This window comes from Protopterus annectens, chromosome 6.part1 (genome assembly GCF_019279795.1).
Source record: "Protopterus annectens isolate FY-2018-M chromosome 6.part1, PAN1.0, whole genome shotgun sequence".
NCBI classification, from domain to species: Eukaryota; Metazoa; Chordata; order Ceratodontiformes; family Protopteridae; genus Protopterus; species Protopterus annectens.
The window spans coordinates 33,835,561-33,849,024 of NC_056738.1; the positions used below are offsets into that span (position 1 = coordinate 33,835,561).

The following is a 13,464-nucleotide window of genomic DNA, read 5'->3' on the forward strand; positions in this document are numbered from 1 at the left end:
GCAAAGCTTTTCAGTGACAGAATCTGCTCATACTGGTGTGTGATAGATAACCACACTCCTCAAAAGCCAAGCAGCACCAGAGTTTGTAGCTGCAAGTTAGCATAATAGTCTCACTGCCATAGTGAGTCACTCAACAATGACAAGGAGTACACATGTACTCCCCTCAGGATGGTCTAGAAATTTTTTTTAAATGTTTGTTTAATTGGTCCCTGCTTCTGGTGAATTTCCACTTTGTACCATTCAATATGTAGTTATGTATTATTTGCACATAGTTATCGTTTAATACATTTATTACATTTTATGCTTTATGGCTGTCAACTCAGCATTGTATAATGGCATTCCAGGTGTGGTATTTTATTATTGTCACAGAGTCATTGTTTTGTGTAGTTGCCAAGTTTGTGTGCGAGAGTTATTGTATTCCTTGTGCTGAATTAGGTGCACCTAGCCATCAGAGATATATTTTGTGATGCAGTGGTTAGCATTGTCGCCTCATAGCAAGAGGTTCTCCTGTTTGATCCTTGGCTGGGGTGCCTTCTGTGCAGAGTCTGCATGTTCTCCCTGTGGTTGGTGTGGGTTTCCTCCAGGTGCTTCGGTTTCCTCCCACATCACTTTGAGTATGTTAAGTATAGGTTTTCCATAGTTACTATTTCCCAGTAAAGTGTGGTGGAATGGCATAGTTTGCTGGATTTTTGATTACCTCTTTTATATGGTCCAGGATACTTTGTTTTAGAATCCAACCATTCTGTATTATGACTTGTGCATATATATATAAAATTATATGATGAAGTCTCAAAATTTACTTATTTATTAATTAATTACTTAATTACATTTGTTAACTGGGAAAGTCTGACGGGGCTAGGAGCCCGTTTTTAGCAGAGAAAAGCTCCAAAAGACAGTACAATTATATTGTTTTGAATATGAACAGCAGTATTCAGTCTACAGTATTGATTATGAACATTAAAAAAACACTCAATATAGCACAGAATTTAGGATAGCACAAAAAAGTACAGTTTTGTACCTACCATAAATGTAGATGTTCGAGGATTCCATTGCTGCAGTCCTTACTATTGGGTATAGTCCGCGTCCAGTCGGCCCGAATACCAGAGTATAAGGCTGACGTCGGTCAGGGCGCATTAGACTGACGTCAGTACGTCAGGGTACTAATGCGCATGACCGACGTCATATCCTCAGTCTTTTCTTGCCCCAGATGTCAGAAGACCCTAAAAAGACAAGTCCCAAAATACCTGCACCAAAAACATGTACAATATATACAAGAATATATACAAAAATATAAGCATGTAAACTCACCTACACAACCACCCCTAAACACAGAGGGAAGGAGGGAGGGTATTGGACTGCAGCAATGGAATCCTCGAACATCTACATTTATGGTAGGTACAAAACTGTACTATGTTCTTCGTCTTCCATTGCTGCAGTCCTTACTATTGGGTAGAATCCCAAAGCAGAGGTAAGGGAGGCTGGCAAATCATAAAGATGTAGGAGCTGACAACATGCCTTGCAAAACAGCTGTGGCAAAACCAGCCCTAGACTTAGAGTAGATAGGAAGGTGATAATGCTTAGAGAAAGTATGCACTGAACTCCAAGTAGCTGCTTCCAAAATATCCTTAGTTGCCACCCCCCTTAGAAATGCTGTTGAAGTGGCAGTAGCCCTAGTGGAATGAGGCCTAATCCCAGCTGGAATCTCCTTGCCATGATGGGAATAACAAAATGCAATGCAAAAGCCAATCCACCTAGAAATAGTTTGTTTTGACACAGGCTTGCCCTGTGAACTCAAAGCAAAAGAAACAAACAACTGCTGAGACTGCCTAAAATCCTTAGTCCTGCCTAAATAATAACGAATTGCCTGTGTACATCTAAAGTGTGCAAAATCTTTTCCCCTTTATTTTGAGGGTCTGCATAAAACGTAGGCAAATGAATAGTTTGGTTTAAAGCCACACTAGAAACCACCTTAGGCATAAAGGAAGGATTAGTGCGTAATGATACCCTATCCTTATGGAAAATCAAAAGGGCTCTACTGCCATAAGGGCCTGCAACTCAGACACCCTTCTTGCAGAAGTAATAGCCAACAGAAAAGCAGTCTTCCATGACAAGTATTTCAATTCAGCAGTAGCTGCAGGCTCAAAAGGTTGTAGAGTAAGTTTTTCCAACACAAAATTGAGATCCCAAGCAGGAGTAGGAGCTCTATTGGGGGTCTTATATTCTTTGCCCTCTAAGAAACTGCTTGAACAAAGGATGCGAAAACAAAGGTGGGTCACAATCATAGTGAGCTGAAATTGCTGCAGCATGAATCTTAATGGAAGAGAAGGACAAACCTTTGTCCAATAACTCAGTAAGATATTGAAGAGCCACACTCAAATTAGGCTCAGAAATCTCCAAATTCTTTGCTGTACTCCAAAATAAAAATCTCTTCCATTTTTCTGCGTACACTCTCCTTGTACTAGGTCTTCTAGCTTCCATAATCACATTTAAAACTTGTTGAGGAAGTTGAGACCTGCTGTGTTTCAACACAGAATATGCCAGGCTGTTAGATGAAGAGAGTGAAGCTTGACATTGAGCAGATGACCGTCCTTCTGAGATAACAGATGAGGAATCAGAGGTAAAGGCCATGGAGGCTTGTTTACCAGACTCCGTAGTAGTGGGTACCAGTGTTGCCGAGGCCAATCTGGAGCTATCAAAATCATCCTTGGCCTGTCTTGTCTGACCTTTAATAGTACCTTTGGAAGAAGAGGCAGAGGTGGAAAGGCATACACATGAAGGTTTTTCCAACTGAAAGACAGAGCATCCACTTTCCAAGCTGTGTGATGAAACCCCTTTGTGCAATACTTTGGCAGCTGGTGGTTTAGTGGAGAAGCGAACAGATCTATGTCTGGAGTTCCCCATGACACTGTCAATTTCTGAAATACATGAAGATCCAGTTTCCACTCGTGGGGATCCATGATTTGTCTGCTTAACACATCTGCTAAGGAGTTCTGTGCTCCTGGCAGAAACCTTGCCTGAAGAGTTAGTTGCAAGCTTAGCGCAGTCTCCCATAAAATCATTGCTTGCCTGCATAGAGGATAAGAATGTGTTCCCCCTTGCTTGTTGATGTACCACATGACAGTTGTGTTGTCTGTTAGAATCAACACTTGCCCTGGAAGTAGTAACTCCTTGAAAGCCATTAATGCAAACTGGACTGCTAACATCTCCTTCATGTTGATATGTAGATGCTGTAGTCTGGCAGGCCACTTGTCTTGTATCCACTTTCCATTTAGATGAGCTCCCCAAGCAATGTCCGAGGCATCTGTCGTTAAAATCTGACTTGCCTCTGGCCGGGTCACAGAGAGTCCCTTGTTTAGGTGACATTCCTGAGCCCACCACAAGAATTCTTTTTGAAGGCAAGGTATTATTTGAATGACAGTGTCCAAATCCTGGCAGTGCTGTGTCCATACATTTTGAGATACCATTGTAGCTTCCTCATATGCAGTTTGGCATTGGGAAGCACCAGAATACAAGATGCCATGAACCCTAATGCTTGAAGGACTGTCCTTGCAGTCAGCACGGACTGATGAGATAGTTGATGGAAGTAAAGTGACAGACTCTTTTGTTTGTCCGGGGTTAAAAAGGCCATCTGGGCTGCTGTATTCAGTCTCACACCCAGAAAGCACATGTCTTGAGAGGGTACTAGACTGGACTTTATTTCGTTCACAGAATACCCTAGGCATCTTAGCACTGCTATAACATATTCCAGATGCTGTAGAAGGTCTTCCTTTTCTTGAGCCAGAATCAGGCAGTCGTCCAAGTAAGGATAGATTTGAATTCCTTGAAGCCTGAAGTAAGCTATCACTGGAGCCAGAACCTTTGTGAATACTCTGGGCAGTAGATAAGCCAAAGGGCAATGCAGAGAACTGATAATGAGAATTTCCAGCTCGAAACCGCAGATACTTCCTGCAACTTAGCCTTATAGGCACATGAAGGTAAGCTTCCTTGAGATCTAAAGTTACCATCCAATGATCTTTGCCCAGCAGAGGTAAAAGCTGTTGTAACGTCAACATCTTGAACTTGGGAATGTCCAAAAAAGTGTTGAGGAGAGATAAATCCAAAATTGGTCTCCACGTGTTCCCCTTCTTTGGTACTAGGAACAGGCGAGAATAAAATCCTAGGCCCCTTTCTGATACAGGGACTGGCTGAATGGCCCCCATCTGGAGTAACTGAGAAACTTGCTTGTGAGCCTCCTTTCTTTGTGGAGGCGGAACGTCTGGCATGCCTTTGAAAGGGGGCATTGTATGGAAATAAAATCTGTAACCGTGGTGAATGATATCCAACACCCATTTGTCTTGAGTAATTAAATCCCAATTTTCTTTGAAAAGAGACAGTCTTCCTCCCAAAGGAGCTGCCAGACGAGAATCTACTGGCAGCTGAAAAGACAGGTCATTGGGTCTGTTTACGAAAGGACTGACCCCTGCCCTCCCCAGAAGTCTGAGCAGGTGAACTCCCTGTTCTAGGCCTAAAAGAACCTTGAGCCCTGCCCCTACCACTTCTAGACCTACCCCTAGACTGGGAATCATAAGCAGGATATGTCCACCCCTTAGCAGGCCAATTTCTACTAAACTTCGGTGGCTGCACCTGCAAAAAATCTTTAACAGTTTGCATAGACTTAGCTTTGTCCTCCATTTTCTTTAAAACTGCTTCCACAGGCGATCCAAACAACACATCAGACTGTAAAGGAGCATCCAAAATCCTTGTCTTAACATGCTCAGCTAAATTCTGATCTTTCAACCAGGCATGCCTGCGAAGAACAGAACTAGTAGCAGCCACCCTCGAGGAGGCCTGTACAGCATCAAAACCACATGGCAAAGAATGCTTACCCACTTGCTCAGACACATGAACCAAGTCCAGCAACTCTTTACACTCAATACCTTCCGCCAAAGCATCCACCTTAGATTTTAATTGTGAAAGGAGATAATTCTGATATTTTAGCATGTGAAACTGACAATTCAACGCTCTCATGGCTAGAGTGGAAGAAGTATACACTTTCTTTCCCCACCTATCCAAGGCCCTTGCCTCTATCAGTGGGAACAGGATTTTTAACCACAGAAGCCTTAACACCTTTAGGCCCTTGAGAAATAGTTTCTGGGTCCGCCCTAGGACTCTTAAACAAATACTTATGAGCTTCGGGCACCCTATAATACCTATCAGGCTTAACAGGAGCAGGAGGCAAAGAGTCAGGATTCAGGGAAGCCTCTGCAAAAACATCTTCCACCACATTCAACACAGGAGGAATAGCTAAGGGCCTATGTTGGGGCAAAAACAAGAATTCCCTAAGCCTTTTCCTGGAATCAGAGTAATCCTGGCCTTCCCATTTAAAGTGCTCCCTCATGGAATGCAGAGTCTCTGAAAATGAGAAATCCTCAGGAGGAGAAGCTGTAGGAGTGGAATCATCCACATCAGAATCAGAATAAGTAGGATACTCCTGTAAGTCTTCCGCAGAAGACTCTGAAGCCTCTGAACACTGTTCAAAACTATCAAACTCCGGTTCCACCCTAGGCCTCTTATCAGGCGGGGGCATAGAACCTCTAATCATAGTAATCAAATCTTCTGCCATTTTAAGCATATGTTTCTTAGGTACAGAACCCGAAATGCTAGGAGAAGCCCCACTGAAGCTGAACTAGGCCTACCTCTCAAAGAAGTTTTGGCAACAGAAGGAGAGGCTCTAACTACCTTGGGAAGAGAGGGAAGAACAGTTACCTGAGAAGCCCCTCAGCCTGGCCTACCTCCTGAGAAGGCACATCCTGTAACAGTAAAGTTTCTGCCTGAGACTCCATGGAAACTCCTGGCAAAACCTCTGGCTCCACTGAGCCTTCTAAAGAACCGACGTCCGGGACTGCCGGTTCATCAACCCTAGGCTTCACTGTTTTGTCCTTCCGCTTCTTGACGAAGCGGGCCGGAGCATCCGACGGCATTTTATAATTGCAACGCTTCCCAAACACTAACCTGGCACAGTCTAACCTCCTCTTAATAGTGCGTTTGTTAAACCTAGCACAAGAGCGGCACCCAACAACGTCGTGCTCAGGCCCTAAACAAGGTATACACAAGGTATGGTAATCCCTATGAGGTATCTGTTTCCCACAAGAAATACAGTTATTCACTTTTTCTGACATCCGGCAAAATACTGAGGCAAGAAAAAACCAAAATGTTCCCCAACGGGGTACTTAGCCAACTCTGTTTCGGTCTGAAACTCCGGTTTCGGAAATATTTCAGAACGCCAACCTGCACTCGCAAAACTGCTTCTGCATCGGACCATGCGGCAAAAAAGACTGAGGATATGACGTCGGTCATGCGCATTAGTACCCTGATGTACTGACGTCAGTCTAATGCGCCCTGACCGACGTCAGCCTTATACTCTGGTATTCGGGCCGACTGGACGCGGACTATACCCAATAGTAAGGACTGCAGCAATGGAAGACGAAGAACATCATAGTATATACAAATTTCATATTGCATGTATATCATCACATTCACAAAGTAGTTTTATAATTAGACAAACACAAATAGATGCATAGAACTGTCAGACCCATATAGACCAAAATATAATAAATTTAAAAGCAAGCCACCCTGGTGGTCCACCAATTAAAATTAAATCTTCAGTAAAAGAAAAACTTGTTGACCTTAAGTTGCTTCGGTTATTTCATACAATATTAAGATATAAAACAAGTCTTTAATGCAACTATCAGTAGGAAGTTATAAAGCATTTTTTGTGCTACTATATGTGATTTCTTTGGCTTTGGTCATCTCGATGGCTTGGCTTCTGGGGGGGGGGGGGGGGCCTAGGAAAAGTTTGCCTCAGGGCGCTTCTAACGTAATTATGCCACTGCATGAAAGAAACAAAGACGACAGACCTTACCATCCTCATTTATTGTACAACATGGAGGAAAGAAGATGAGCTCTGAAATTCTGGATGGACATAGAACTTTGCGTGTAGTAGAGATTGTGAAAATTGCTGTTGTTGTAACTTCAGGAAAGAAAATGTCAGTACTGTAGCCCCCAAGTTACTGGTCATTATGTGCATTAATACAGTTGGTTACATGGGAATTAGATTGTGCAAGAAAAGCTACACTAGGCTTCAAAATAACTTTTGCCTGCTGGTTACTATAACCTCAACTTAAATGCTCGAACATTAAGGTATGGAGAACAATAAATTAAGAAATGTTCAGAATTTCACTCGTGCACAATATATTTAAAATATAAGCATTTGTCAAATTCATTACCTTAGAACAGGAAGAGGAATTCCAAGTGCAAGTTTAGCAGCCACATATGCCAAGGGGTAGCCAGTTGCCTTACTAGCAAGTGCAGAGCTCCGCGAAAGTCTGGCATTCACTTCAATAATGTAATACTAAGAAAAAAAAGACAAAAAAAAATAAAACTGATGCACTTGATCACCAATAAAATACAGACTAACCGCGCTTGTTGTCAACTGATCCACCAACATCCCAAATAACTATTGCTTAGACTACCCAAAGAAGGGAGAGGGGCTAAATGACTAATGCGTGGTAAGGAACTTCAATTTTGTTTACTGCAATAGCTTTACTCACTATATTAAACATCCAAACATTACAAACAATAGTAAGTGGCATTCTGTTAATCTTACAGCAAGATAAGCTGATACCACTGTAGAAAGCCTGAGCTTGTATTCACATGAAGTCTGAGTCATTCTCATAATGCTAGCTTTCAAAGTATGCTCTAAATATATTAATTCAAAATACTAGCCTATTCATTACATTACTTATACAAAAGTGTCAGCAAGCCCCAGAAGACGAGGGAGCTTGTAATGAAAACTTGAGTGGCAGACAGCAGCACTCTGGAAAAGAACCACATGGTAGATCTAAAGCAGAAGGTACTTACTGAAAGGACAAACAGCAAAGCACCAGAGCACTGTGCCTTATCGCCCAAGAATTTAAACTGCAGCTTTACAAACCACCACATACATGAATGACTTCCAATTACTGAAAGGTAAAGCACTCTAGTGACTTTTTAATTAACCATTTAAAATTAGGTCAGTGAAATACTTACTCATTATGAATACTTAACCTGTAAACACTTTAGCTATAAAAGTACGAGTGCTCAAATATAAAATTATGTACACCCTTCAAAATGATGATTCAGAAACAGTAAACAAAATGTCTGAACATCTGCTTACTTCAAGACAACCCCAAAGTAGTCTGCTATAATCCCATTGGGATCCAGTGGACAAGGTGGACCCATACTTGCAACACTTGCTCAAAATGGACAGCATCCCAAAACAGATTTGGCTAGCCTTCTGGTATGATGCAGGACACCCTTCCACAATGCAGTTAGCTGGGTTTCAGAAAAATTCTAGGCAAGTAAGTAGGACAGCACTATCAAGTGGATAATCTCTCATGAAGGCTGGAATTGGAAAGTACAGTTGTGTACACTTACCATAAATGTAGATGTTCAAGTGTATTCACTGCTGCAGTCATCACATTTGGGTTATCTGCTTTCAGGTAGCCCTCAGTCGGCCTGATGATCAAAGTCTTGGGTCCTGCGTTGGTTGCCGTCTCATCTTCCATGACGTCAGGTAGTCAGGGGTATAAAGCATGCAGCCGACACAATTACATCAGTTTTTCTTGCCCAAGATGTCAGGTGCCCCCATAATGAGACGCAATTATATACAAGGTTACACCTCCAACAAAAAAGTAAATACACCAAAAAGTTGTAAGCATAGTAAACAAGAATAGAGGTTATAGTCAACAGAAGTCAGGGGGCTGGAGGGAAGGTAACCAGGACTGCAACAGTGAATACACTAACATCTACATTTATGGTAAGTGTACACAACTGTACTAAGTTCTTCATGTTTCACTGCTGCAGTCATCACATTTAGGTAGATTCCCAAAGCCAAGTATGGGAGGAGGTAATCAGATAGCATTAGGACCAGCTATAAGGCCCTGCAAGACTGCAGTGGCAAGGCCAGCTCTGGATTTAAAAAAAATTGGCAAGTAGTAATGCTTGGTGAAAGTATGTACAGAACTCCAGGTAGCAGCTTCTAGATGTCCCTGGTGGGACACCTCTGAGAAAGGCTGTAGAGGTAGATGCAGCCTTGGTTGAATGTGGTCTTTTAGGTTCATAGGTTCATACTAGGCTATCTGCCCTAGCACATTTATAACCCTAGCCAGAGTTGTGTGGCTTTCACCACCCCTTAGGTTGAAGAATACTATACCCATTAGTTTGCCGTGCCTCCATCCAGCAGTGATACAGAGATGATCCCCGGGGTAAACCTACGATCTCCCATCCACTGGTCAAGATTCCTCTTGAACAGAGCCAGCGAGGTGCTCTGTCTCACATGGACCGGGATTCTGTTCCATAGCATAGGGAGTCTCTGGGTGATGAATCTGTCCCTCCAGCACGTCCTATTTATATCCATGTTGAGGTTTAAGTCTCTTGCTCTTGTGGCTCTGGTGGATTTTGATTTTTGGAGGTGGAGCATGTCCATTAATTCCGGGTTGGACACGGCCTTGTATGTCAGGCACAGGTCACCTCTGCTCTGAGCAGACGGTATGCGACTGAATAGAGCTGGAGTTTCTTCAGTCGGGCAGCATATGGCATATTTTTGAGCCCCTTTATCCTTTTGGTGAAAAACATTTGGGGTCTTTCCAATTGCTGCAGGTGTCGGGTAAGATACATTCCGAATGGGGCATTGTACTCAATCATTGGTCTGATAAGTGAAGAGTACAGGGGAACAATGACCTCCCTTGATCTGGATGTGAATCCCTTCATAATCAGGTGGGCAATGTAGAAGGTCCTCCTAACCACTTTGGCAATGCGAGTGTCAAAAGAAAGGTTACTGTCAACTTGGGTCCCCAGGTCCCTGATAACCTCTTCTGTGCTTAATGGATTGCCACCTATGTGGTAACATGGGGTTACCTTGTTTTTACCAAAGGGTATGACTATACATTTTTTGGCGTTTAGCTTAAGGCCATGGCTCTGGCACCAGTTATCCGTTTCCATGAGACCTCTCTGAAGGATATCTGTGTCTGATGGATTTTCAACTATGGCACCCAGTTTGCAGTCATCTGCAAACTTTGTCAGCCACAATCCTATGTTTGCCTGCACTTCTGAAAAGTAGATGCCGTACAAGAGGGGGCCCAGGACTGAGCCCTGTGGGACACCGCTTGTGACTGGCTTGGAGTCTGACATGGCACCAGCAACTCTAACCCTGTGGGTTCTGTCCTTGAGCCAGTTTGCAACCCATCTTGTGACATATGGGTTTACATTTAAGCTGGTGAGCTTTTCTATGATACCCAAGTGGGGTATTGTGTCGAAAGCTTTTGCAAGGTCAAGGTAGGCTGTGTGAACTGCCTTACCCTCATCAATGGCCTTGGTGACTGTTTCAAAAAAGTCGACCAAGTTCAAGAGGCATGATCTGCCCTTGACAAAGCCAAATTGGGTAGGATCCAATGTCTGTAGGTCCCCTATGTCTTTATTTACGAGTTCCATTATGATCCTCTCCATAGCTTTGCAGACCAGGCTTGTTAAGCCTATGGGGCGGTAATTACCAGGGTCCGTAGAAGCACCGCCTTTGTGGAGTGGGACCACAGTTGCCATGCGCCACTCTTTGGGTACGTATCCTGTGGTAAGGCTAAGATTAAACAGCAGCCTTATGTGTGGGTTTAGTTCCTCATTGAGTTCGTGTAGCACACAGCCGGGGACACCATCCGGTCCCATTGATGCTGTGTTTTTAGCTTTAGAGACAGCACCTCTCACCTGGGCATTTGAGATGATTGGGAGGCTACACTCTGCTGGGATAGATATTTCTCCTTTTGGGGGGGAGGGAGGGGAGAAATTTTCACTGAACCTGTCTGCCAGTATGTTTGCAATGTCTGTGGGATCAGTGATTTTTGTATCATTTTGGACTAATTCTGAGCATATTTGTGAGTTTCCACCCAGATTTCTAACATAGCTAAAGAAGGCCTTATGATTGTCTTTTGAGTCCTTGGCGATTTTTCTCTCAAAGTTGGCCTTGGATGATTTTATGAGTGATCGTAGTTTTTTACTAGTATTGATCAGAGACATCTTCCCTTTTAGGGATTTTGCTCTATCTTGTAGTAGCTTTCTCCTCTTGTTGTAAAGTTTGTTTATGGCTGGGGTCCACCAGATCGGGCGCTTGCCTTTGGTGGAAAGGGTCTTGATTTTATTTGGGATTGCTTGATCCATGCAATCCTGGAGGTGCTCGTAGAAAGCATTTGTAAGGGATTCAGCAGCGTGGGTTGTGGTTTCCAATGGCTCAGGGGCCTTGAAGGATACCACACCAGTCTTAAGAAGTGTGAAGTTGGCTTTTGAGAAGTTCTTCACTGTGGTCTTTTTTGTTGGGGGTGGGGGCAGGATGTGGATCTCCAATGAGATTAGTTTATGGTCTGATCTCACCAATGAGGGATATACTTCCGGTGTGGAGCATTTTGTCCCCATGTTTGTGATGATCAGGTCTAGTACATTTTCACCTCTTGTGGGAATGGTGACAAGTTGTTCCATAGCATTTGAGTTTATGAACTCCAGGAACCTTTGGGCTAGGGTATTGGGGCTTGAGTAATGTTCCCAGTCTATGTTTGGGTAGTTGAAGTCACCCAATATGATGGTGTTTGGAGACATTTATACTCTCCAGTGTCTTCAGGAAGGCTGTGTGGGGTTCTTGAGTTTGAGAGGGTGGAATGTAACATGCTACAAACTGTAGAGCAGTTTTGCCTATGGTTAATTGCACCTGAATGGTCTCTGATGCTTCGTGAGTTGCCACCAGCCTGGAGGTGTGGGTATCCTTGATGAATATGGATACACCCCCTCCTTTTGTGGTACGGTCCGGGTTTTGGGGCCGGAACGCATGATACGAGGTAAAACCTGATAGTGCCGGGGTGCTCTCAGGAGCCTTGAACCAGGTTTCAGTCACAGCACAGACATCGATGTTCTCCATACTGAGGAGGGCTTCGAGGGCGTGCATCTTGAGGTTTAGACTTCTGGCATTGAGCAGCATTACCCTTATTTTTTTTCCATTATTGTTTTCTAGGGCAGTGGGTTTAGAATTTGAGCCTTGTCTAAAAAAGGCACTATGGGGGTGGCAAGAGCCTTTGCCAATATCCAGAAACCCAGGGGTGACAGGTGCAAGCCGTCCCTTGCGAAGCAGCGTGGCTTGTCAAGCATGTCATTCCAGGCAGACAGACATTGGATCCCCTTAGAATGACACCAGAAATTAAGCCAATTATTAAAACTGATCATTTTGTCTCTGTATTGTGGCATCATTCTTGGTGAAGGTAGGATACTGCTCAGGGTCAGGGTCATACCAGCCTGGGCTACATAATCTGAGAGCTCCTTTATGTCTCTTTTCATGTAGTCCAAGGAGGTACGCCTCAGGTCATTCACACCGGCATGGACAATGACTGAGTCATACTTGTACTTGCTGTGGAGTGACCCGAGTGCTTGTGTTATGTGGCGGATTCTAGCGCCCAACAGGCAGCTTACTGTGACCCTCTCCTTGTTCAGTCTGGTGAGTGGGACGTCAGTGTGTCTGACTATGGAGTCACCTATGACAAGTGTGTCTGGCATTGTGTTTGGCCTTAAGAGCTGTGACTGATTTGCACACTGACTTTGTGATCTATGTGTTGCTTGTGTTGTCATGAGGTGGCAGTTTGGGTGTCTGCTTTGGAGGCCTCTGCTGTTTTGGTAGATTTTTGATCAGTGTCTCCGAGTATGTCTTTGTGTGTTTATGTGTTTGATTTGTAGTTGTGATAGTTCTATGTGAGACTGGGTTTATGGTGTGTGTGGTTACCTTCTCCTCCTGTCTGGTTTTGCCAGTCCTGAGTTGAGAGAGCTCAGCCTCCAGTTTGGCTATATAGTTGCATCTCTCGCATGTATTTGTGTTTTGTGGGAGGAGGAGAGGGTTGTCTGTGTACATGAGGCAATTGTAACATTGCCTCAATATTCCCAGATTCACCAGCTGAGCAGGAGAGGACGCCAGCAACTGACCCTTTGACATGCTAGAAGAAATTAAAAAGTTTGCTGTGTAACTGAGTCAGAAAGGACCTATAGGGAAGTGGGTACTCAAGGGGGTTTTAAGCTAGTGAAGTACTTTGTATAATATAGAAGTGCTTTAACCTGACTAAAAAATGCTTTAGGAACAAGTGCTGAGCTTTACAGATAGAGAATGGACTGTTTAGATTACAAGTAGAGCAATTCTAAGGGAAAAAATGAAGAGCAGACTTTACGGAGCCAGAAATAGTTTAACCTTGTTTAACCGGCGCTGCCCGATGGTGCTCTAGTGGCAACTCCGCGCTAAATGCAGAAAAGGCAATAAGTCAGTAGTACAGGCTAGCACACTTTAGTGGGCAGCCAAACAATTAAATTAAACAGCAAACAAACACTTTGACTTGAATTAGACTAATTTCGACTAAAATGTACTTTTTAAGT

The 13,464-nt window shown here is 43.5% G+C and overlaps 1 protein-coding gene across 1 annotated transcript in view; it reads right to left on the reverse strand.

Annotated features, from left to right (window-relative positions):
- Positions 1 to 13,464, reverse strand: part of CAD (carbamoyl-phosphate synthetase 2, aspartate transcarbamylase, and dihydroorotase) — a gene marked incomplete in the record, with an annotated part of 2,299,829 nt that overhangs the window by 1,554,323 nt on the left and 732,042 nt on the right. The window contains 1 exon segment of the mRNA XM_044075466.1: positions 7,266 to 7,390. Within this exon segment, the coding sequence (XP_043931401.1) occupies positions 7,266 to 7,390 (125 nt within the window).